The sequence below is a fragment of the Anopheles marshallii genome, chromosome 2, assembly GCF_943734725.1.
Source record: "Anopheles marshallii chromosome 2, idAnoMarsDA_429_01, whole genome shotgun sequence".
Classification (NCBI taxonomy): Eukaryota; Metazoa; Arthropoda; class Insecta; order Diptera; family Culicidae; genus Anopheles; species Anopheles marshallii.
In genome coordinates this window covers 3,115,500-3,142,152 of record NC_071326.1, presented here as the reverse complement: position 1 = coordinate 3,142,152, position 26,653 = coordinate 3,115,500, and the positions used below count along the sequence as shown (strand labels likewise).

Sequence of the window (26,653 nt, the reverse complement as noted above, 5' to 3'; positions counted from 1 at the left end):
GTGTGTGTGTGTATATTGGTGTATCGGTGGTGATTAGTCGTGTGGTGAGAATAAATAGCCATCAGCCGCAATTCGTTCACAGTGTGTTTGCGCCTCCTGGTTGTACATGGTGGATACGCACCAGCCTTAGTGGGGCCCCCCTGCTCATGCACGACGCACGTTCCCAACACGCCGTACGCCATGAGAAACGCCACAAAGGATACGGCCGCACCGCAGCAAACCGTGTACACCGATAAGGTCAATTATGGCGGTGTGATTGAGTCGTTAAATCTGAAAAATGAACGAAACGGTCCACCACCGACAGCGGTACAGCATCGGAACAGCCTGCAGCAGCAGCCGAAGCGACCTTCGGTAGCGAAGCACGGCAGCACGGGCGGTGGTGGGGCGGCCCGGGTGTCCTCGTCCAGCGATGCGACCGACACGTCCGGGAGCAGCTGCAGCGATGGCGACACGTCGTCCTCGTCGTACGATGAGCCGAACCTGCCGTACCCGGGCTTCGCCGAGTTCTCGCTCAAGTACCTTGCTCAGGAAACGAAGCCACGCATCTGGTGCCTGCAGCTCATCACTAATCCATATCCTTTTCAACACATGCAGATGTTCTCGTTCTTTTCCTTTTTTCGCTTTAATATTAAATGCCACCTTCAACGCGGTAATGTTTCCATAACTTCCAAGCCTTTTGCTGCTCTCCGACTCGTGGTTCTCGCACGTGGTTCGAGCGAATCTCGATGATAGTCATTCTGCTAAACTGCGTCACGCTTGGCATGTATCAGCCGTGTGTGGACGATGCTTGCGTTACAAACCGCTGCAAGATATTGCAGGTAGGTCTGGCGAGAGGAATGCGCCCGCTCCGTTGTCCCGATCACTCACCTCGACCTCTTTCGTTTTCTGGCTTCCACACCCGCACGCAGATCTTTGATGACATCATCTTTGCCTTCTTCTCGCTCGAGATGACCATCAAGATTGTGGCGATGGGGGCCTGGGGCAAGGGTACGTATCTGGCCGACTCGTGGAACCGGCTCGACTTCTTCATCGTGCTCGCCGGTGCGCTCGAGTACTGCCTGCAGGTGGAAAACCTCAACCTGACCGCGATCCGCACCATCCGCGTACTGCGACCACTGCGCGCGATCAATCGCATACCGAGTAAGTGCTTGTGCAGTGTTCCACCTCAAGATCAATTTGCCAACTTCCTTGCTTCCGTCCGACCTTTCCTCCACGACAAAGGCATGCGAATACTGGTGATGCTTCTGCTGGACACGCTGCCCATGCTCGGTAACGTTCTGCTGCTGTGTTTCTTCGTGTTCTTCATCTTTGGCATCGTCGGTGTGCAGCTGTGGGAAGGTATCCTGCGCCAACGGTGCGTCATTAAGCTACCGGACAATGTGTCGCCGCCGTCCTATCTGTAAGTAACCGTCATCCGGACCACCCAGGCGCATTCCTCTGTCCCGGTTTGACTTGGGTTTACTATTTTTCCACTTTCTACCTTATTCGATAGCGACTTCTGTAGTTAGCGAACTTTTATTACCAACAAAAACGTTAAATTTAAAAAAAGACCCCATAGCGTTATTTGTCTCGCCCCAAAGATCGTGATCCTCTCCCGTCTTCCCCTACCTTCCTGAACCTCCTTCTCTTTCTTCTAGAAGACGGAGACGTAGGTGAACTCTATCACCGTTCGCGTCCTCAACTGTACAGTTTCAGTATTTATTTCCATTCGTTCTTCGTTTCTTTCTGTCCGATTCGAACTGTATATTGTATTATATTCTTCACCCGTACACGTACCCGCGCCTTAAGCTTGAGCCTCCAGAAGCCAGACAGGAGCACGGTTCCGTACCGTTCAAAACAATCAAATGCTAGCTCGCGTTACGGTGACCTGACCGTATCCTTCCCTGCCGAAAAAGAAACGAGCTGGAAATGAATTATTAATTCCACTCCGACAGTAATGCCTCCCATACCTCGGATACATAGAGCGCGGATAAAACTGTACCCACCCCAACCCCCACATGCGTACTCATTTGTTCGTTTTCTGTATATAAACTTTTGTACATTTTCTTTTTCTGTTTTAGCACGTCGTCCCCGCGTAACATTTACTACCGAATTGTTAACCAGAAAAAAATCAAAACAGAGTAATTTGGTCTCGATATACTTCGTAATGTTGGCGTGTCTTTTGTACAACCCACCGCAAACCAAACCAAAAACCACCCCTAAACGCATTGAATGAAAAGCCTATTAGAGTACTCGGCGGGTGATAATACTAACATTACTGTCAATTACTAGAGCACTCGGCTTGAAGTTGGCTCATTGTACTAACCCGAACTGTTCCGCAATTGGAGGCTGGACTTAAGAGAAGGTCCATTCTGTCACGCGCTGTACTAAAAACTGAAAAAAGAAAAAACACACACGCTCCTTCTCCAAGCATTACAAACTCTGCTCTACTCACTTTGCTTACGTTTCTGTGTTTCACGGCGCTCGGTCACCCAACCCCCATTTCGCCCTTTCCCGTTCCATCATCACCCCACCCGCTCTTAAAACGACGTTCGTCCTTTACGTTTTCATCGTAATACGAAAATACCTATTTTTATGTTTCGTTTAATTGTTGCAAAAAGAATGTTTTATGTTCCTTTCATTTCAAAGATAACGACACAGCTCAACAACATCTACTCGAAAAAAATAATACTCCTCACCAAACAGACCGGCCTCGCCTGCGGCCACGCTAAACAGGACGCTATAGTTCCCATTTCCACCGCTACACCCACCCACCCCATATACCTACCGTTCAGTAATTGTAATCCGAAACTAACACACTTCATTACAGGCCCCTTCCAGATGAGTACAGAGTTCGCGTACGCTTGAATTCGTAAGAAATTCCCACTTTTTGACCAATTCAGATGCCTCTTCAATACTTCTTCCATCTGTGATCTCATCATCTCTTCGTTTGTTTGGTTTCCGTTCTTTTCCGTTGTTGTTGTTTTTCAGTTTACTCCTAGATACATCTGTCACTATCCACACGTTGTGCTACACTTGTGTTTTTATGCTCATTTTTATGAGGTCTGTTCCACCGGAACGTGTACGCCGACATTTCCCGAGACGCTCAACAAGCTTCACATGTTGTTGAATTTCCACTTGCCCTTACGGAGTTGACTATTGTTATTCTTGCTTAATAAATATATAAATGGTCAACTTGTCAGCTCTATTCAAACTTAGAATTTCTCTGTAAAATTTGTTGAATTGATAACGACACCCCATTCATTCAAAATCCAGTTACAAGTCCAATAAGCACTGCTGCCCCTGAAAGTATGCAATAAGCAATTTCTGAATCACATTGCATAGTTCGCGGGGCATACTTCGCATAGAGTTTGCGACACACCCCAAGCGCTCGTCGGTTGACTGGTGTGAACAAAACCCCCAGGGGTGTGATCGTGGAGAATTATTCATAACTTTTCATCTATTTTGTTCGTTGGGGCATCCTGCAGCCATTGTAAGCTATCTGAACAAAATAAAATCGATAGATGGCGCTGAGCAGTGCCAGATGAGCTGATCATGGTAGCTCTTTCTACTAAATTTCAATTCAATAGTCATTTTAACCGCCAGATAAATCATAAAGAAACGACAGAAGAATTTTTAATGGATGTTTTACTAAAGTTGAAGACAGGTTCTCCCTTTAAGATCTTGTTTCAAAGCCACCATACACGCTCTTGTTGGACAGACCCGTATGTTTTCGTTTTTTGTTCTCAAAAAAGGACCACCGTCCAACAATTCCAACCATACGTTTGGTTGGGAAAAACTAATTGGCGTAATAAGCTAACGCTGGCCAACAATCCTGCTGCTGCTTCCAGCCGGTCGATGTCGCGGATGGTTCTAGATAGTAGAACTGTTTAATTTCTGTGTTTTGGTTTTGTTCCATTCAAGTTCACGATATTATTTGATTTGGTCGGTTTCTGTTTCATTGTTTTACGCAAAAAAAAAAAACGATAATCAAACCTTACTCTACTACTTCCAACTGGTGCATCCTTCTGTAGCACACTATCTCTCGATAGAGACATCTTCTCACTAGCCGGGTAGCTAGTTTACCTTCCTCATGTATCCTTCTATCGAACGCGGTGTGGAAAAGCGTCACAGAAGATATGCTCTCTGTTCAATTCCGTCTGTTCAGTTAACAACCCAACATCCTTTTTGCCTCGTTCCGCCCGGCTTACGGACGAACATTTGCTTAAACCCACCCCACCGTTCCGCATTCTAACTCAACTCTGCCTAACTCACATTGGTCAACAAAGCCTGAATAGTCTGAAAATTAAATACATGATATGATCACCAGAACAAGATACCACTCGCTCTCGCTACCACTTACGTACTTTCACGTACCCATCAGAATGCTCACTCAAAACACATGTCCACAAAAAAAACATGTTCACCAGAATACAGAATTTGTATCTACGCATTTTAATACACCCCATATTAACTCCTTTTCCGCATAGTTGTACAAGCTTATTGCATCCATTTTGTAAAAATAGGTATTTTCGGTACACAATAATAATTGCATAGAACGGCTGCTGATGTGTGGAGTCCGGTTGCATACTCCAAGCCTTTTCCATTGCTCTGTTGCGTGCTCATTTCTTCACAAACTCCGGTTTGCGTACGTTACTACTGCAAGCAATCGTTTGCCGTGTCACACGGACGTTGAACGATTGCCTCTGCCTTGCTCTGCCAAACTCAGGCTTTGTTGCTGTGCTGTAACCGTGTAGGAATTTTGTTTTTGGTTTATATAAAAAGTGATCTACGTCTCTACCTCTACCGTTCATGCCATTTGCGCAATTGAAAACAAACGAAAACAATGAAGTCTCTGTGACAATTTTTACCACCAAAACTTTGTACTTTCCTGTACTGTTTTCGCCAAAAACCTTTCAGTTCACGTTTCGATGTCCGTAGAGTAGCGTGTGTTTGTGTGTTTAAGTGTATGTGTGTGACGTTAGTATTCACTCTGAAATGGAACTATTCATTCCCGAACTTCTCAGTAGTCCACTGAAATGAGGAACCGGCCACGAAAACGCTGCTACTAAGTGGAAACCCTCTGTCGACTTCCCCATACTTGATGTGTGCGCTTGGTTGTCTTATAATGTGTGTGTGTGTGTGTTTAGTTTCTATTAGAATAGACCCCAACAATTCCTCCTCTTACCTGTTGTTTTGAGAAAATACCACCGAGGTTACGTAGAACTCAACCGACCGTCTTTTCCCCACCTGACGATATTGGTGTATAGTAGCTGTACGTGTGTTTCATTCGTCTTTCCTTTATCATTGTATCTGTGTGCGTGTGTTTGTGTGAGGAATCAGCTGGCCAAACTAGTTATAGATAGATACCATCCATAGATAGAATCTAATCATAATGTACATGTTTTACCATGTTTTTCCTTTCATTCTGGCACACTGAACATTATTCTTGCGATTAATACTCTTGTTCCTTTTTTCCTGCGTCTGTATGTGTGCGTGTGCGTGTGTATTTATGTGTGCCGTCGCCATTGTCGCCGCTGCTACCGATGTGCCTAAAACACTGCGAACTATTAGTGTTTCCTTTTACTACGAGTTCTCCAAGGAGCAGGACTACATCTGCTCCAAGCCAGAAGACTCCGGAATGCATCTGTGCCAGAATCTGCCCCCGTATCGAATAGGGCCGCTTGTGTGCAATGGTAATGGAAATCCGTTTGCTGTGGATCTTAGTGAACTGGTTCATGTACTCATCCATAACTTCCACTTCATCCACACAGACACTGCACTACCCTATTCGGAGAATGACCCAACAGCGACAGCCTGTGTGAACTGGAATCAGTACTACACGAACTGCACGCAGCTGGGTAACAATCCGTTTCAGGGCACGATATCGTTCGACAACATTGGACTCGCATGGGTTGCAATATTTCTCGTAAGTTACTAGCTCACCGACTACACGAGTAGGAATTCTCCAATAATCGAAACAAAATATTCCTCTTCCAGGTTATATCTCTCGAAGGTTGGACCGACATAATGTACTACGTGCAGGACGCACACAGCTTTTGGGATTGGATCTACTTTGTGTTACTAATCGTGGTAAGCATTCGTTTCCATCTCCAAAGTCCCCAGGAGGTAGTGAGTGTCAGAATTGATTGACCGATCTTCGCCCAACAGATTGGCTCCTTCTTCATGATCAACCTTTGCCTAGTCGTCATCGCCACGCAGTTCTCCGAGACGAAGAAACGGGAAATGGAACGAATGAGACAGGAACGGGCACGGTTTACGTCCTCGTCCACACTCGCATCCAGCACAAACAACTCGGAACCGACGACCTGTTACGCGGAGATCGTGAAGTACATCGGCCATCTTTACCGCCGGCTCAAACGTCGCATCATTAAGAAGTTACGATTGTATAAGTATGAATGAGCTGTTTTATGACTAACTACGCACCCTAGCGAATGAGAGATTATCTTCGACGACAGGATGTATCTCTCCTATTTCTCTTTTTAGTTGTACACACACACACCTTCGAAACAAAGTGCAAACTAACTGTCAGACTTCTTGCTTTTTGTCTGTCCACCAAGTAGGAGATCCAATTCAGAACCCGCTCACCTCCAAAGTGCTCTTGCATGCCAACTAGTGGCCACCTTCGGCCTCCTTTATAAACGGTGCACACCCAGCACGACTGACCGTCCGAAAACACATCTGCTCCAACCTTTACTACACAAATCGAATGTCTTTCTCCATCTCGTCCCCTCACAGATATCACATGCAAAAGCGCAAGGAAGGTCTCATACCGTGCACGCCAGAAACGATCACACTGTCACCGAACAAAATCAAAGCCCATCACCCGAAATGCCCGCGAATGGGCGCCCTCTTGCAGCACGCTTCGATCACCAACCTGCAGCAGCAAAAGAACAAGCACGATCTGCAGTCCAACCTGTCCATCAATCGGACGGGTGTGGCGCTTAACCACCCGGAGACGGGCAGCGTACCAGCGGACAATCAGGTTTCATCGCCCGAGGTTTCGGAAATTGTATCGTTGGAGAACATCAAGAACAATGCACTGAACAATTCCACCAACTATCTAAACGAGGACCGACAAAAAGTACTACTGCTGAAGATCAACAATGAGGATCAATCGAACGGACAAGTAAGCGAGTGAGATGGGCTGTGGGATGTTGCTAATGTGCTAATGTAACTTCGGGCACTTTGGGTCTCTTGCAGGATCACCACTGTATGCCAAGCTTGCTAAGCCCTCCATCAGCAGGTAGACGAAGATCGTCCGTCATGTTTAACGAATATGTAGTGCTTCATACGCCTCCAACCATTACAGAACCACCGCAAGATAAGAATGTGTACTGTTTGGAGAAAATGACCCAAGCGGGTGATGGTAGCATCTGGCAGGTACGTGCGATGGGTTCCCAAACGCTGCCCGATCAACCGTTGTACTAAAAAGGAGTTTGCGCACATTTTCCTCCCTTCAGGTTAACTTGCCACACTCGCTACAGACTGTGAGCACCGTGTTTAACGAGTACTCCGATCTGTGCCTAACGGACGCCATGACCTGTCAGGAGCTGTTGGCATTCTCGGTGGCTTTCTCGGCCGCCCTACCGACCGGTCAAACCACGCTCGAATCTTTCTACACCTCGCTCAAGCGTGCCAAGGGTACCGAGTCGACACGGTTCCTCTCCAGCCAGCAGGCAGGGCAAACGAACGCGACGCTGCCCCTGCCCGAGATAGAGCGCTTGAGCAGCAAATCAAGCAACGAACCTTCGCGCACCAGCTTCGACCCGGTATCGACGGGCATTAATAACATCAACATGGAGGAGTTTGCCTGCTGTTACGAGTACTATCAGAACCAGGGCCTCGCCGAGGAGAAGCCTCCGCAGCGCTCCAAGTGTATGCGAGTGCTGATTGCAGTGTGGCGCTGCTTCCGCCGTACCTGTCACGTTACGCGCATTGTCGTGAAGAAGCTGGTCGACCATAAGTACTTCCAGCAGGGTATACTGCTTGCGATCCTCATCAACACGCTCTCAATGGGCATCGAGTACCATGATCAACCGGCCGAACTGACGGCCATCGTCGAGACGAGCAATATCGTGTTCTCCGCCATCTTTGCTGTCGAGATGGTCCTGAAGGTGATCGCCGAAGGACCGTTCCGGTACGTCGCCAACGGGTTCAACGTGTTCGATGGCGTGATTGTCATACTCAGGTATTTGCCCTATAGACCCGATGAACGATCCACCCGGTTGCTGGGGTTCGGAGTAGTAACACGTTTACGAGATCCTTGTTCTGTTCTGTTCACCTAGCGTGGTGGAGCTGGCCCAAGCCTACCTTGGCGAGGGACAGGGCAGCTCCGGATTGAGCGTACTGCGCACGTTCCGGCTGCTGCGGATACTGAAGCTCGTGCGCTTCATGCCCAATCTCCGCCGGCAGCTGTTTGTCATGCTCCGCACCATGGACAATGTGGCTATCTTTTTCAGCCTGCTGATACTCTTCATTTTCATATTCAGGTAGGTGACGCATTCCATTCTTCCCGTAGCAAGTAGTACTCGACCCGTCCCATTCGCGGGACTTTAGAGCCCCCTCAAAACAAAAACGAAAGCTAAGAAGCCTTTAAACGAAACTCGAATATGCGGAAAAAAAAGCAACGCACAGCCAAAGATAAAACGAGATCTAAACAAACGCTAGGCCTAAAAACAGAACGATATCTAGCGATGTATTATATTGGTTATTAATCAAGGAAGGGTGTCATACGTCGTCGTCTAGTTCGACCGAAAGTTGGTCAAACCCCAGGCCCAGTTGAGCGATCAGGTTCGATAGTGGAGCAGGATGCAGGTCGTAGAACAGTAGGGGAGCAGTCTGATTCTCCCAACAATTCCCCCCACGCGGGGAATGGAAAATGCCCTTCATTCGCTAGTTCTTATGATTTATGATTGTGCCAAGATCAGCAGGACCAGTCGCAGTCGCAGGCAGTTGAAAAATGCTAACTATGCGCTCTAAAGCACTACCACCGCGTCCATTCACTTCCATGGCCGCCATTTGGAAATGCTGTCTATAAAAGCAGATCATTTTCTAGCCCATTTTCCTCTCATATCATCACTATCTTTCTTACCCCACTGTACAATATTATACAAAGAAGATCGTTTTATCAACGAGCGTGCACACCCATTCTCTTACTCTCTCTCTCTCTCTCACTATATATAAGTGTGTTGAATCGCATAATACAGCCACAAGAGTTGAGCACTTGCAGCCTATATATGCATATACATACCGCGTTACGCGTCGCCTTTATCACCTAGTGCCAAAGCAACATGTGCTGTACAGTGGTTTGCCCTCAGCCCACCATCTAGCGCTTCCCAGACACGAACCCCCTTCCCCCCAAGAACCACTCCAGGGTGTATGTAAAGCGTGGACTACCAGCTACAAAACCGAAGAAATATGTAACGCTAGAGCCTTTTTTCTCGTTTGCCACTGACACACTATTCACATTCTCATGTCTATCTTCTTCCCATAATATTATTCTTGCCCGAAAACCCTGCCTCCTCGCTGCCTACCTTCCCCACCGTTCCCGCGCCGTAAACGATTGTACATCCAAAATCAACCATATCAAATGTGTTTTTTCTCCACTTCCACCCCCCAAAAACCAAACCTGCAATATCTGCCTATGATCAAAACAATAATCAACTCAAACTGTCATCATCACTGTGTTTTCCCAAGTATACTTGGAATGAATCTGTTTGGCTGCAAGTTCTGCGAAAAAAACGAGACCGCCGGAGAGGTGGAGTGTGATAGAAAAAATTTTGACAGCCTCCTGTGGGCCCTGGTGACCGTTTTTCAGGTATTTAAATGCAAAAAAAAAAACAAACCAAAATCCCTAACCCTTCTACTTCTACTTGTATACTTCTCGTTTCTCTCCCCGTCTCCCACGTTTACTTTTTTCTAAAATTCCCGTAATGATACGTTTTTTGTACTTCTAATACTCCATATTGCTTCGACTGTACATGCATTGAAACCGTTTTTTTTTGTTTGTTTGTTTTGTTTTGTTTGTTTGTTTTTGGGAACGAATATTGGTTTACTTTTCAGCGTTTTGTTTTTACCTTTTCTGTTCTGCTCTTGTTTTCATTGTGTTGTTTCCTTGGTTTTTCTGCAGCAACCCAAACAATACTAATTAAACAATACGTACATACATCTATAAATATATACATATATCTATTGTGCACCATGTTTTTTTTTTTTCGTTTATTTTGTGTTGCCGCATTGCGTTGTGCCATTGAAATCGGTTTTGTGCTGTTTGTTTTGGTTTTGTAATCTTTTTTGGTCTTTGTTTTAGTTGCATTAACCACGAACCGCCAACATGATCCTGATCCGGTTATCGATCGAGCTGCGGTCGGGTATGCTTGTGTATCCGAACGTGTGCTCACCATTAAATTCTTTCCTTCTTCCACCTTCAATGATCCACGTTGTAATGTTAGTGAACAGAGTAGATCCTTGTTGATCAGTTAATCTTTTGTGTCTGCCCAATAGACCCCCTCCCCCCCTCACCAACAGATGTCCTTAACCGCTCTTATTCTTAGCCTTAGCAGCTAAAGTGTGCAACAGGAGTATCCTTTTAACGATCTTTTTGAAATAAAAACCCTAAGCTTTCCCTGTTGGCATCTCATTGACATTGACCCTTACTCGCTCTGTTCCCATAGATTAGCTTTTGGTTTTGTTTGTATTTTCGATTCATGGAAAAGCCTGCCTTTGCTCTTTGGAAGTTTTAAATATCCTTGGAATGTTCCACTGAAGGATCTCACCGAACTGTCCCCAAACTCCCGAATTCCCTTTTTTCGGATCGATAACACATTTTGGATGCGAATGTTTCCGGTATAAACACACATACACACACACACATGTCTGAGTATTTGCATCGTATACTTTCTTCTTCTAATGTGCGCAGATTGACGCCAAAGTGTTTTGTATTTTTAAGTTGTTTTGTGTTTGTTTTGGAATTTGTATATTAATATTCACTCAGTGTACAAAACAAAAATTAAACACACATAAATTACAAACAGCTCAATACTGTCTGTAGATAATTAATTTAACAACAAAAAAACAATACGTAACCAAACAACAACAAAAAAAAAACCATACACTCACTAGTATCCCAAACCCCACCCTCAAAAGGTAAGTTTAAGCCGTTTTGAGCTGCAAGTTTCGTTTTTTCAAGCTGAAACCAACAAAAAAAAACTGTATTCCGCACGAAATTGCCCGAATTTTGCTCGAAATGTTCCATTTTCGTTTTAACCATCAATTGAAATGCCCGTCTGGACTCATCTTCTTGTTTATCCTGGATCGGTCGAGTACACGCCGACACCACTGTACTGTAAATGCCTAAACCCTAACCCCTCTGTCTGTACATGCGTTGAAACCAAGTGTACCATTACACCATCCACACTGTGTATAGTAAGGTGCGAAACATATCCGTAATGTAATGTGTTTCTTCCGCGCATGTGTTATTGTTGTATCATATAAAAAGCAAACGCATAACATACAGCTCTAAATTTTCGCCACCGTAAAACAGTCACGGCGTTTCACACGGCACCCGGTACACGGTTAGGACAGAACAACTCGGCCACCATTGTTGCATTGGAAACATCGCAAGTTGTCGCTTGTGGCGTTTCGAGCAAACAAACATACGACACAACTTTCCCAAAACCCCAATACGAAACAGCAAAGGTACACCATGCACTGTACTCTCGGTGTGCAAGAACGATCGTGTTTCTTCTGCATTTATTCGCTCGTGCATGCCTCGTGTTTGCCCTTTTTACATCTTATTCGCCTATTTTTCATCTCTGTTTTCTTCTTCATGCTCCTTACTTTGATCTTACCGCTCGATACGCAATGCGATCTGATGGTCACAAGCATAGTACACTGAATCACGCATCAGCATCAGGCCAGCTCAGGTCAGCAGCAGAACAAAGTTTGTCCCTTTCAAAGTTGCAAACATCCATCCACATTACGCTCCACACATACCAAACAGACCTAAACGCCTGAGGTAGCAGCGATTTGGTCAGATCCGTGACCACAGTTTGTCTTCTTCAAAACTAACTCCAAAACGTCCGTGAAATATTTCAAGGAAAGGAATTCATTCCACCCCAAAAAATACAAATCAAACCCCAGATAGAGGAACGAGGCAGAACAGCTCAGCGTCACACACTCATTTCCCGAACAGGGTGGAAGGCGTACACACTTTCCAATTACTAGACATAGCCAAAAAAAAACCAAAAACAACAGAAAGAAACATTCATCTCGCTGAACGTTGACCTTCCAATTAATACACCAATTAATACACCAACTTCAAACCCCGTTCAGATAAACGAATAATTTTAAATACCTCCTCAAACAGTAAACCAACACCCGGATTCATTCTTCTCGTAGCAGAACAACGCCTAATACAGTACATTAAATAACAATAAACAAACCGATAGGTAGTTAGCTAAAACCATAAATTCACCTACACCCACTTAGTGCAGATGCTAAGTAATGGGCGGTTTACACTGCAGCTTCCATTGCTTCAGCTTCTGTACACAAATACGCCAGCATATAGCTTTCGGCTTGATTGGGTACGGGGAGCTGCCAGTTGTGGCCAGGAAATTGGGCAATATCTTAGCATTAGGACGACCACATGCTAAGCGGCTGTATGCTGGCGTAAACGGATACACAAAACGTGTGTAGGCTAGAACAAATCAGTTAAACCACAATCAAACAGTATAAATAATCAAATTAATACAGAACATAATACAAAACAGATCCCGGTGACCGTGCCTGTGTTCGTCAGTATTGGAATAAACCAGTAGCACGTTAAGCTCTTCTGATGGGACACCTTTCGATGCTTTCATTGTATTGTTCTAACAACCAATGGGCTATAGCCGGCCCCCACGTGTACGTTTACTCCAGTACTGACGGCAGCGTGATCCCGGACCAAAATAGTAGCCACAGATTAAAACAAAAAATACTCCCCCCGTTATCAATATTCATAGTCGGTGATAAATGAATGCTTTAGTTATATTGGTTCTTGCATCGTTTTGAAAGCATAATTATATATATATATATACATACATATATACCACAATTTATAGCATTCTTGGCATGTACCTTTTTGGAGGTAAGTTCTGTAAGTTTGTCGAAGAAAGCGGGAAAGAAAGGGAATGTACTTGTCCAGAAATTGTCTCCAAGCATCCGCAATGTGAATGCGACCGTAAGCATTTCAACAATATCCTCTGGGCCACTGTGACCGTGTTTCAAGTAAGTGCCACCATGTTCCACGCACGTTGTTCCATGTTCCGTAAGTGCGCTCCCCTTTACTAGCGCGCTCCTGTTTCTCCTGTGTGTGTGTGTGTGCGTACATACGAGTGCGTGTGTATTTGTTTTTGTGAGTTTAAGTGTGTAAGATGTCCCCTCTCCCCAAAATCATCATATTCGGGCTTAATTGCCCAGTAAACGATACTATTGTTGTTGTTGTTGATGTGTTTGACATACATTTCGTCTCTTATTCGAGCGTTTAACTCTACTCGTACAAAGTTTGTATGTCCTACTGTATGTATCTTACACTACACCTTCTGTACACTTACATAACTGATCTTCTGTGTGGCTGTAGCAAACAATCAAATACATGCTTCATAACCGAAACGAGCAAAACCGGCACTAACGAGTGTGTGACTCCACCAGTGCGTTTTGCTCAGTTCGGTAACTGTCTGTACAACGCAACACTCTTTTTGCTTTCTACTTAGGGATGTGTCCTGTTTTGATTTTCTGCCTATCATTCCACTCTGTGTACCTTACAAAGCATAAACAAGACACACTTCCAACTACGTTATCGCATCATGAACCCACCAGCTATCTCTCCTTGCAAACCGCCTGAAGTTCCTGATCATGCTCACGAGTTCGTGCAATGCGGAAGGAAAGCATGATCCTGGCAGGAAGATTTTACACCTCGTTCGCTATCCTTCATTTAATAGGCAGTTGTTTTTGGTTCGATTGTTCGCATCTCATTGCGGTTAATATTTGTTCCTTGTTGTTCCCATTGCTGTACGCTGCATGTTTGGTGTTCCATTTGTACCTGTTCCAGTAGTTGACAGTGTCGCGCTTCTTCATCCATGTGCACCAATATTCTTCGAATGAAACTGTAGCTAGAACGTGATCCATTTAAGTCCCACTCTCTGTTACATCCTTCCAGTTGGTTTCATTTCTCTGTTGTAACGTATCGTTCGACGGTAGTGTTGTCGTAGTGTTTGCAGTAAACGTAGCGCTGGTAATATATTTTGGAATGCAACTTGTATTATAATCAGTAAAGCTCCTCCTATCCTGCCTTATCTCCTGATTTGGTTATGCTCTGTAGCCGTGTGCTGTTCGTACAATCTCGATGTAATTTTCCGCTACTGTGAACTCCTATCCCTATTACCGACCTATCCGTTGTTGTGTCGTGCATTGCGTTGACCAATCGATACCGTGAAACCGTCTCATATCAGCCCCTATCGGCAACCGTCACTCTGTCTCTCCGTTTCCCCCCCTATCTAGATACTCACGCAGGAGGACTGGAATGTGGTGCTGTTCAATGGCATGGAAAAGACAAGCCATTGGGCCGCACTCTACTTCGTGACGCTCATGACTTTCGGAAACTATGTTTTGTTCAATCTGCTGGTCGCCATCCTGGTGGAGGGTTTCAGCTCAGAGGTACGTCATGGCCGTGCAGTGTCCGAAGGACACTGCATGTAGACATTTCTTAACTGTGTGAATCACCTGCTGGGAATCAATCGTAGCGTAACGAGAGACGTGAGCGGGAGCAGAGAGAGCTCGTGAAGGCTAAACTGAACGCGGAAGCTCTGGCACAGGAGCAAAGCATGGAGGTGTACGATGATCAGCGAAGTTTTTCCGAATCTTCCACCACCGACAGCTACAATGGGTCGCGTGGAAAGTGGTATAGCGTGGAAGAACTCAGCAAGGTATGTCTGAGGCTCGGTGACACATCTATCCCGTTGCCGTTCGACCTTGATCAACGACTCTCCCACACACAGGTGCGCAATCTGGACATAAAGTGTAACATTCAAAAGCAACGACTGCTCCAACCCAACTACGAAGATCCGAAAAACGTGGCTCAGAAGAACAGGCGGGAGAAAGATGTCTCCAAACCGGAACCAACTTCGGGCAAAAAGATGAAAGGGGTAGATCTTTCCCACACCGTGTTGTAATTGCACACCGTATGACTAACTCGTTTCGGATGGTTTTACTTTTAGAAAAAGACAGAATCGTTGAAGCTGTACAACATCCAAGTTCAGGATCCGCCGATCATTACCACCACGGCAGCAACGCCGCAAGATTCCCCGAACGGCACAATGGAGTCCGGAACGAGCTTCAAGGATTGGGATCAGGCGGACTTTGAAAAGTACGAGCGGGAAAATTCTTCCCTGCTGAAGCCACCCTCCATTCTCGGTTCGCTTAAAACGCTGGACGATCGTACGTTCTTCGAGGGTACTCCCGTCTTGAACGAACTGCGCAAGAAGCATGATAAGAATCATACCACATCGTCCGATAGCCGATTGGCCGTACTGGAGAAGCAGCAGAAGAAGATGGACAAATCTTTAGCCGAGTCGGTTAGTGCACCGAAAGCCGTCGGCAAGGACGAAACATCTAATGGTGGACTTCATCGGCAGGCCTCAACAGAAGAGGGCGTGTTGAATAATGGGAAGATTTTAGCACAACCTAAAGGTACTAGGTGTAGCACCGCTCCGTCAAGGGATTCAAACTCATGTGCTTGCTGTATGTTTTTAGGATACAGTGGAACAGATCGTCGCACGCTTGATCCACTGCTGGAGAAAAGTAACCGCATCCAGAACGATACCCAAGGTTCCAGAACGCCGAACCGCAGGCGCAGCTCGGTAAGACGGTCGTCTTCAGTGAAGGTCGACAGTGGTGCAAGCAGTGTTGCTAGCAACCTCAGCTTAACGTCGCACCCACGGTGCTACTACAATAACGGCAGCACCAAGTATTACTTCGATCGCAAAAATTCCCTGCGCCTGTGCGACATCAGGACACCGAACAATCGGCGCCGTATGTCCTCGTTCGATCAGGCCTACCATAAGCAATCGCCGATGAGCAGCATCAGGAATCTGGAAATTAAACATCTACAGGACGAGCTAGACAAAAGCAAGCTGGACAAATCGTCTAACGCGTTCAAGATCGCGGGAAATAGTACGGATATGACTGGGAATGCGACCAGAAGCGATGGCACACCCAAGAAGAAAGGCAAGGGGCGTTTGAAACAGTTCTTCCGCATGGTAACGCCGTACCATTTCGTGGAGGACCATGAAACGTACACGCTTTACCTATTCCCCGAACACAATAGGTAACGATCGGATGTCGCTGTACGCCTGCTTGGATGCTTACTTTTTGCTTACTTTACAGATTTCGACAGATTTGTACCTGGTTCGTCAACCAGAAATGGTTCGATAACGTCATACTGTTGTTTATCGCACTGAATTGCATCACACTGGCCATGGAACGTCCCAACATTCCACCAAACTGTACCGAGCGTTACTTTCTCTCCACTGCCAATTATGTTTTCACTGTCGTTTTTGCAGTGGAAATGTTCATCAAGGTGAGGGTTTAGCACAACCACGCATAAACGCCTAAAAGTATGCAAGGTGTATTTGAAATAGTCATTACGCACACAAAATTGCATACATTTAGGCTGTACCACGATCGGTACCGGGGTGGATGAACTGTGAACTGGCACTTACATTCCCATTTCGCATCTGCAGGTGGTTTCGGCCGGATTGTTCTACGGACCGGATGCATACTTCACATCGGGATGGAACATCATGGACGGTTCGTTGGTGATCATCTCGATCGTGGATCTGCTGATGTCGCTGATTAGCGAATCGAGTCCCAGAATATTTGGAATCCTAAGGGTGTTCCGACTGCTGCGATCGTTGCGCCCACTGCGGGTGATTAATCGTGCGCCAGGGCTTAAGTTGGTTGTTCAGACACTGCTGTCTTCGTTGCGCCCGATCGGTAACATTGTGCTGATTTGTTGCACATTTTTCATCATCTTCGGTATATTGGGAGTACAGGTCAGTAACACTGTTGGCAGTGTCGGTAAACCGGTGTCAGTATATTGATTTCGCTTCCAGCTCTTCAAGGGTACGTTCTACTACTGCGAGGGTGAAAACATCAAGGGAGTTAAAAACAAGCAGGACTGTCTGGGCATTGAGGGTAATGTCTGGATCAACAGGAAGTACAACTTTGACGATCTGGGCAAAGCGCTCATGTCACTGTTCGTGTTATCCTCGCGCGACGGTTGGGTTAACATCATGTACACTGGGCTCGATGCGGTCGGTGTGGATCAGCAGGTACGCAAACAGATCGTCACTCGACTTCATGCCAATAGCCTGTAAGTTGCAACCGTTGCCCACTAATGTCTCTTTCCGCAACAGCCCATTGTCAACTACAACGAGTGGCGTTTGCTGTACTTTATTGCCTTTATATTGCTCGTTGGATTCTTTGTGCTGAACATGTTCGTTGGAGTGGTCGTCGAGAATTTCCATCGCTGCCGCGAAGAGCAGGAAAAGGAGGAAAAGATCCGTCGTGCAGCGAAACGAGCACTGCAGATGGAGAAAAAGCGAAAAAGTATGCGTAACGCAATAATATATCACTGTACAGCGCTTGTTGGATCCACCCTTAACACACATTCTCGCCTTCCCACAGGAATGCATGAGCCACCCTACTATACCAACTATTCGCCGATGCGGCTCTTCGTGCACAATGTGGTCACATCCAAGTACTTTGATTTGGCAATTGCTGCCGTCATAGGGCTTAACGTAGTGACAATGGCGATGGAGTATTATATGATGCCTCTGGCACTAGAGTATGCGCTCAAGATTTTCAACTACTTCTTTACCGCCGTCTTCATACTTGAAGCGGCAATGAAGTTACTTGCGCTAGGTGTGAAGATATATATGAAAGATCGCTGGAACCAGCTGGACGTCGCGATCGTGATACTGTCGATCGTGGGTATTGTGTTGGAGGAGCTGGAGACGAACATTATACCGATCAATCCGACCATCATTCGTGTGATGCGCGTCTTGCGGATCGCTCGCGTACTAAAGCTGCTGAAGATGGCCAAGGGTATCCGTGCTCTCCTGGACACCGTAATGCAGGCTTTACCACAGGTATGCTAGGCAGGCTGCTACTACCACGCTCAACTAAATCACTAACCTGTGTTTTATTCTCTCGATCTTTTCCATCATCACTAGGTCGGAAACCTGGGTTTGCTGTTTTTCCTGCTGTTCTTTATCTTTGCCGCGCTCGGTGTGGAGCTGTTCGGGCGGCTCGAATGTTCCGAGGAAGTACCATGTCAGGGTTTGGGAGAGCATGCACACTTTGCCAACTTCGGTATGGCCTTCTTGACACTGTTCCGTGTGGCCACCGGTGACAACTGGAACGGCATCATGAAGGACACGCTGCGGGACGATTGCGACGACGCGGCAGACTGCGTGAAGAATTGCTGCGTGAGCACTATCATAGCGCCGATCTTCTTCGTCATCTTCGTGCTGATGGCACAGTTCGTATTGGTGAATGTGGTTGTGGCCGTGCTGATGAAGCATCTGGAAGAAAGCCACAAGCAGATGGAAGATGAATTGGATATTGACACGGAGCTGGAACGCGAATTCGAAAGAGAGCAAGAGTTTGAGGAGGAACAAGCGCTTTGCATGCAGCTGAACGATGATAACAAGCAAGTTCACAAACGCCCACTAACCAAAGTTTCTTCCTTGCCTTCGAATTTCACGTACAGTACTCCGATCTTGGAGAAGAAGAGCAATATTCAACGTCGTCAGACCATTCAGTATTTCAACCAGAATCTAGGCCTCTCGGTTTTCAACTCATACACCAATAACAATTCCTATGACGAAACGGCGGAAAACAATATCAACGCCGAGGGTGAAGAAATTCCGGCGGCTGGGCGGGACGATGACGGCGAGGAGAAGAAGATGAAGAAGATTGGCGAGGGGCCGGTAGAAGGGAATAAAGGGTTGGAGGCGTTGAACTCTGCTAAGGAGTACAACTCCAAGAACGTTAACAAGAAGATCTTGATCAACAAGACGAACCTTTTTAGCAAGTCTTGCGATGGTCGGCCCTCGGGCGAAAGTAAGCGGAAGGGGTTTAAGGAGGAGTGTCTCAACATTACGATACCGGGTGCCCCGGCTGGGGGCGCTGGTAAAGGTGAACCGACCCGGACGGAGGATCCTCGCCGAGGGTCGTCCGGTCCGGTGGGTCTCGTTGACGGTACGGAGAGCGATCTGGTTGAATCGCAATGCTCGACAATCACTTCGTCAAGTAGATCGCGGCATCAAGCCGGTAGCAAGCTGGAATCACGTCAATTGAGTTTAGACTACGATCCAACCAGAAACCCAAAGGCGTCCTCGGACGGGCACGATGGAGCGCCGCTGGCCACCGATGGTTGTCTCCCCGCGACGACCATGGGCGTAGGCACAGCGTCCTCCACTATCGGGAACAGTGGCAGCAGCAATACAACGACCAGTGGCAGCACTGTTTCGAACAAATCGTTTCTCTCGGTTCCTAAGCTGCAGCCCAAGAGCAGATCCGGCAGCACCAAGCAGCTGTTCAAACAGACTGCCCTGGACGAGGACGGGGAGACGAACGATGAGAGCTCCCTGCTGCTTCCGGTGGCCACCGTCGCCGATAGTGGCAGTCCGGGCAGCAACCATTGTCTCGGGGCCGGCGCTCTGCTCAGTATACCGGGCGAGGGCGGTGGGTTCGGTGCGGAATCGGTCAAGAATTCGGAATCGTGCGAGATCATTCGCATCATTTCCGAGCGACGCAAAATTTAGGAAGCCATTACACGAAGCGCAAACAAAAATATTCAATCGAGGCAAATTGTAAAACATTGCTGCTCTTTACTCGTTTTGTGCACGCACAACAAGCAATTGATTACATTCGTAGGTTTGTTGAAACGGTAAAACTGTTCATTACATCAAGTATTATAATTAGCTGGTCTTTAGATAGTGATTTTATGCAAACAGTGCCAACTCCAAATCTCGAGCCGAGCGAAGAACGGCTGTAGGGAAAAGCAATTACCGGATGTCACCCGGTGCGTGAACGCAAATGTTTCGGAACTCTTTCACACTCTGGTTTCTCTGGTTTGTGTATTGTTCTCTTAGTTAACTTCGGTAAAGCCGTAACTAAGAGACAGCCAAGCAAACTTACAATCCGCCTGGCGGTTGCAAACCGGCCAGCAAAGGGCTATTACCCAACCCCAGGCTAGGAACAGAAAACAAAAAACATGGATCAAAAAGGACAATCTTAGAGTATCGCCTTTATAGAAGAGAATTTAGAGGGACGCAGAACTGTGAAGTTTTGTATTCATATTGAATTGATGGTGTATTAGGTCTAGTAAAAAAAAAAGGGAAAACTAGCAAATCCTCAAGCGTAACAACAAGTGTACTCTCGTTATTATGGAAAGTAGCACTCTTCGATTTATCTATTACTATTGTTCCAGGTAATAAAGAAATAGTATACGTACGAAGCTACCGCCTCGAATCGCCCTCAATTCCGAAACAGTTCTATCACGCATATGCTCGCAACGTCCATGTTAAATTATTATATCAGAACAGTGGGTTATTTTGATACCGATGACATTTATAGCACGCTCCGAACGTGGAATGCCATTGCCGAAGTTTGACAGCTCTCACATTCTGCTTCTTCCTCTTTGGCTCCGGTGCTGCCGGCATTTTGCACAGAAAGTTTACAGTTTACGGTACAACAACGTGTCTTGTTTAAAACAATGGGAAAACCGAAACACATGACGAACAAACAGAACCCTTTCGCCAAGAAGAAACGCAACAATAAGGAAAAGGTAGTGCGCACTGTGGTGAAGATAGTGGAGCGTACAACTTGCCATATTTACTGTTCTGTATTATTTTCCCCCCAGGGCGCTCAACCGCCGGTACGTAGAGATAAACCGTACGAAAGTATCGTACTGGAGAATGAGTCGTTTGAGGCGTACTACAAGCACCAGCAGATCTGCGGCAGCGATGCCGAATGGGACCAATTTATGGCGCACATGAGAAGAAACCTTCCGGTTACATTCCGCATCACTGGTTCAAAAGCTCAAGCCGCACTGCTGCTGAAGCTGATCAAGCAAGATTTTTTCGAAGAGTACTTCCGGGCGGTAAAGGAGCTGCGAAACGAAGAAACGGATGCGCTCGTTCAGCCTCCCCAGTGTCTCGCGTGGTATCCACGGGAAATGGCCTGGCAGTTGGAGCTGTCACGGAAAGATATACGCCGTTCCGAACCACTATTCAAGCTGCACAATTTTCTGATTTCGGAAACCAGTTCCGGTTACATCAGTCGGCAAGAGGCGGTATCGATGATACCTCCACTGGTGCTAGGTGTAGAGTCACATCACAAGGTGCTGGACATGTGTGCTGCTCCCGGGTCAAAAACGGCACAATTGATCGAGTCGCTGCATGCCAAAAGCGATGGTCAACCCACAGGGTTTGTGATGGCCAACGATGTGGACAATAATCGGTGCTACATGCTGGTACACCAAACAAAGCGCCTTAACTCACCTTGTTTTCTAGTAACGAATGGTGATAGTTCTACCTTTCCGTCGATGCAGTACACACAGGAGGACGGCACGGTGTGTCCGCTGAAGTTTGACCGGGTACTGTGCGACGTACCCTGTTCGGGCGATGGCACGCTGCGAAAGAATGCCGACATCTGGAACAAATGGAACCTTGCGCAGGCCTCAAATCTGCATGGTTTGCAGTACCGTATACTGAAGCGTGGTGCTGAATTGCTCGAGGTAGGCGGAAAGCTCGTCTACTCGACTTGCTCATTGAACCCGATCGAAAATGAAGCGGTTCTCCATCACCTTCTGAAGGAAGCGAACGATTCTTTGGAGATAGTCAAGTGTTGCGATGCGCTACCTACACTGAAATATTCCAACGGTCTTACGTACTGGGAACCGGCATCGAAAGATCTAACATTCTATAAATCCTTCGATGAGGTGCCCGAATCACAGCGAACCGTTATTCGTCCCGGCATGTTTCCACCATCGAGGGAGGAAGCAGTTGGGAAATATCATCTCGATCGGTGCTTACGAATCTTGCCCCACCAACAGAATACAGGAGGATTCTTCGTGGCATTGTTGGAGAAAAAGAAACCTCTGCCGTGGGAAGCAGTGGCTGACGGACAAGTGCTCACCGAAACCACCCCGATCGTTGAGCCTCCGCAGAAGAAAACGAAATATATGCGAGGATTTAAAGAGGATCCGTTCGTATTTTTCGAAGAAAAGGAAGAGGTCTTTGAATCGCTGAACAAGTTCTTCCAGTTAAGAGCAGGTAACACACTTTTACGCCATAATGTAACATTTGCAGAACAATCACCATGCATCCAACGTTCTTTCCAGACTTTGAACCACGAAACCTTCTTACGCGATGTAAGGTTGGAAAGAAGAAAAACGTGTACTTCTGCTCGAGTATCGTTCGAAACATTGTCCAGCTGAACGAGAAGCGCGTGAAGATCATCAATCTTGGCGTGAAGTCTTTCGTACGCTGCGCTACGCGTAACATCGAGTGTGACTTTCGTCTTGCCAGTGAAGGTCTGGCAAGCGTCAACTCATTCGTCGGCAGCCAGCGTCGTGTGATGGTACAAAGGAAAGATCTTATAGAGCTGCTCTCCTGTACTGATCCCACCAAGCCGCCGGAAATTTCGTCGCTAACTGCCGAAACGCAGTTGAATCTACAGAACGTAGGTAAGTACAAAGCTTGTTACAGTGGCGCAACCTTGTAAGATGATAATCGATCGTCCTTCTCTAGCTTCCGGTAGCTGCGTTTTGGAATGCATGGTGGATGATGTGAAACTGGCCACGGTTGGATGGAAAGGAGCCATGAGCCTTAGAGCGTACGTCGATCAGTACGACACAATGCACATGCTGCGATTGCTCGGTGGGGATCTTTCGAAATTCGGTAAGCATTTGCATTATTTTCCCTACTGTCTTTCCTGCCATTGTGTGTAACACGTGAAACCTTGTATATTTCGGGGCAGAAAAAAATAAATTCCAGGACAAACGTGCAGCAGAAGTAGCAGCGGATGAAATAGACGAGAACGATCCAGCGGCCGATGACGAGTTGGGTTCTGTAGGAGAAACAAACGATGATTAGCTTAAATTAGCATGAATCACGATCACGATCGCACAGAAAACATTTAACCATTTGTTGATAATAAATATCCAATTTTTTATCATTACTAAATTGCTCTGCGCTTCTGTGTCTTCTGGAACCTGTCGAAAAGTTAGACAGTCGATAGAACCGAGCATCAGTTCCTAAACTTCTGCTCTATTCGAAGATTTCTAATCTACTAGGGTGTGAGTTTGGTGTTGGAACACATACACACCGCTAACACTCGCTGATTGATAACGGAACTGCATCGTCGGTAATCAAGGTCTAGCAGCGCGATCGAAACGAAGCTTCCAGCTGGCAATAATCAGCCAATCAGTTGACGAAAAGCTTCGCTACAGTTAAGAAAGTCTGTGCAATCGATCCAAAATATTTGGAATTCTGTCTGTACCGACACACTACGTTGTACACGATGATTTCACGAATTTTTACATCAACCGCTCCGAGCCGGTTTGGTAGGGGCGTTGTGTTTGAGAAGGCCATCCGACAGGCTGCTAGTGGAGTAGTGCATCGCCGTCACGTGAGCCACGAACGGAATATAGTTCAATCGCCCTTCGGCAACGTGGACATCCCTGTCAAGAATATAACAGAGTATATCTTCGATGGTTACGAGAAGTATGCAGACAAACCGGCCGTTGTAAGTAAACGTATTCCGTCCCAAAACCATCTGGTTAATCATGCTGTGCGAAAGAATACACCTTGCCACATTATCGCGCGAAAATAAGCGTGTACTCGTGGAAGTGATGACTGTGAAAAAAAATAATCTTTCGAACAAATTGTCGACAACTACCGAAAAGCCCCCCCAACAACGTTGTTAGTGGGTCATTTTAGAATATGATAAGCTTTGATAAGCCGCTTGTATTTTGGTCCGTGTTCAATCATCGCCGGCGGCAAGCCTAGTTTGTACTTTGGTCCAGATCCTTATCAAGGAAACGAAAGGGGAATCTATCACGGATGGTGGTTTCACGATCAACTGATGCGAGTCGATGATAATGTGCGCGAAACGTGATTACAAACTTATGCAGAGTTGCGCATCGGCATCAACACCCACATGTTTTCCCACTCGATTGCACAGGCTGCTGTTACAAAACGGGTTTATGATTTCGATCGGTTTGAATTGTTTTTTTCCTCCCCTGAAGACATGCGGAGCTACGAAACGATCGTACACGTACGGGATGACTTACGAGATGACAAAACGGATGGCGCGTGGTTTGCTATCGCAGAAGGGATGTGCCATGCGCAGTAACGATGTATTGGGACTGCTGCTTCCCAACATACCTGAGTTCGTCCCGGCACTGCACGGTGGATTGTTGGCAGGTTTATCCGTCACGTTCGCCAATCCCTTGTACACAGCGGGTAAGTGCATCGCTTTGCCAAGGTTTCCTTGCTGGTTTGACGAATCATTTTCGATGTTCCTCTTGTGCAGAGGAAGTATGTCGCCAGTTTGAAAATGCCGGCGTGTCGGCCATTGTCACACTGCCGATGTTGCTGCCAGTTGCGGAGATGTTCAAATCCAAGGTGAAACACTACAAAGGAACCATCTGCATCGGGGGAACGCATGATCTCGATAAGAATATCTACGGATTCGAGGTAGGTTTTTTGGGGCTTTGCGTCCGAACTGAACATACCATCTTACGTCAGAACGACTTTAATGATCGCTCACATTGTAGCAATTTCTGAAAGAAAATCATCGTTGTGAACTCCCAGAGATCGATTGTCATAAAACGGCCATTCTACCCTATTCGTCCGGTACTACAGGAATGCCGAAGGGTGTGGAACTGTCGCATTACAACCTTGTTGCAAATCTAGCACAAGGATCCCACCCTTCAATATCCAAATATTATCAACCAGAGTACAGTAAGTCTTATCGACAACGACTCCCACTTCTTCTCAAGCAGCACCGGCCATTTATTTCTATTTCGTGTCCTATTATTACAGTCGATAAGAAGGACACTATCTTGACCATTCCACCATATTTCCACATTTATGGATTGAATGGTATTCTGCATTCCGTGCTGAAGACAAAAAATCACGTTGTATCAATTCCCAGGTATGTATTTATATTTATCATAGCCTTTACAGTTCTTCCCTTTGCATTAAAATATCACTCATTTTAAGTTCCCAACCCCATAGCCATATTTTTGCGATGATACTTTTATATTTCTGTCAAGTTTTTCTGTCAATTCTTCCCGGTCGCGTTCTGCGAATGAATACAACAAAGTGAAAGCCAAATTTAATCCTAATTTTAAAGGGAAAAGTTCTTTTTTGTAAAAAAAATATTTGTTTTTTTTTCAAAAATCAGAACAGAACAGCACTTTTAAAATCCCGTTCAGTACTCAACTTGACGTACTAAACGCTTTTTGTATCGGAAAAAGGATCGACATTTACCCCTTGAGGTCAGCTGAAGGTTAGTCAAATTCAAAAATGCGTCACAGTAACCGTTACAAATAAACTTTCGTGATGAAAATTCACCCGTTTCAGCCTTCCCGCGTAACAATAGCCAATTGTAAGCAGTAAGTGAGATTTTACGTGTACAATTATGTGCTCTATCTCACCCCTACGCGTCCTAATGTTGATTCAAAATCAATACATTCCGTGCTGCCAGCGGAGCAGTGTTGCCAGCACGACATGGGCATTTTTTACGTAATCAATCGATTTCGTTAAACGTCACTAGCTGTCAAACCGTTCCACGGCCTAATTTTTTTTACTGAACGGGATGAATTTGTGGTGAAAATAATTGCCTCACACGGAAAACGTTGCTGAAAAATCGAACACGAACGCGTACAATTGCCGCGTTACGGAAGCAGATCTGCGCGGATTGCACTGGTGCTTTGCGACGTCACCACCGACCGACGATTCCGGAGACGAAAAGCGCTCCGCAGGCAGCTAGCTGGCAGTAGCAGCAGCAGCAGCAGCAGGTGCCTGGTTGGTTCACAGTCAGATAACCTATATTTGCTTCTATTTTCTCCTTCCGTGACGACGACGACTGGCACTTTTACGGTGCGGTGTCTCGGTCCGGCTTCGCAACTGTTCATTACCAATGGGATTAACACGGTTCCAGTTAGGCTAGGTAAGAGCAAAAGGAGGCAATAGTTTCTTCCTTTTTTTTTCTTTTTGTTTGTTATTTGTGCCCTGAGCCCATGCGTGCGTGTGCGATTTTTTTTGGTGGTAACGTGTCGCCGCCGCCACCGCCGCGAACGAACTAAGCCGGGGAAAAGTCCGCGAATCCACCCAATCTCACATTGCTCTCTCCCTCTGCAGACGCTTCCTCATCCTAGATGACGAAGAAGCGGGGGAAGAAGTGCAAAAAGAAGAATCGGTGGATAAAGAAGAAAGTGCCAACATGAACTGATCAAACCGTTTCCTCCCTGTCGCCAATTCCTACCATGTGTGTAATGGGGGTGGGGAAAAATCAACCCTCATTGCCCTCA

The 26,653-nt window shown here is 46.3% G+C and overlaps 3 protein-coding genes across 3 annotated transcripts; all 3 read left to right on the top strand.

The window, feature by feature from the left end:
• The first annotated feature begins 180 nt into the window (after positions 1-180).
• LOC128707398 (voltage-dependent T-type calcium channel subunit alpha-1G) lies at positions 181-19,876 on the top strand. The gene is made up of 25 exons (XM_053802351.1): positions 181-572; positions 707-818; positions 909-1,140; positions 1,222-1,399; positions 2,061-2,120; positions 5,554-5,675; positions 5,754-5,908; positions 5,980-6,072; positions 6,151-6,392; positions 6,739-7,129; positions 7,204-7,383; positions 7,464-8,191; positions 8,289-8,492; positions 13,104-13,269; positions 14,542-14,697; positions 14,784-14,966; positions 15,039-15,185; positions 15,258-15,729; positions 15,793-16,366; positions 16,426-16,618; positions 16,782-17,093; positions 17,154-17,372; positions 17,457-17,649; positions 17,728-18,191; positions 18,276-19,876. The coding sequence occupies exons 1-25, from the start codon at positions 181-183 to the stop codon at positions 19,869-19,871; spliced, it is 7,764 nt and encodes a 2,587-aa protein (XP_053658326.1). The 3' UTR covers positions 19,872-19,876.
• Positions 19,877-20,824: 948 nt separating this feature from the next.
• Positions 20,825-23,207, top strand: LOC128708398 (tRNA (cytosine(34)-C(5))-methyltransferase). Its single transcript, XM_053803375.1, has 5 exons — positions 20,825-20,896; positions 20,972-22,385; positions 22,454-22,798; positions 22,863-23,012; positions 23,092-23,207. The coding sequence occupies exons 1-5, from the start codon at positions 20,825-20,827 to the stop codon at positions 23,205-23,207; spliced, it is 2,097 nt and encodes a 698-aa protein (XP_053659350.1).
• Positions 23,208-23,634: 427 nt separating this feature from the next.
• On the top strand, positions 23,635-26,574 carry LOC128709515 (uncharacterized). The gene is made up of 6 exons (XM_053804518.1): positions 23,635-23,859; positions 24,362-24,578; positions 24,649-24,812; positions 24,893-25,079; positions 25,161-25,272; positions 26,484-26,574. Exons 1-6 carry the CDS (start codon positions 23,635-23,637, stop codon positions 26,572-26,574), a joined length of 996 nt encoding a protein of 331 aa, XP_053660493.1.
• The last annotated feature ends 79 nt before the right edge of the window (positions 26,575-26,653 follow it).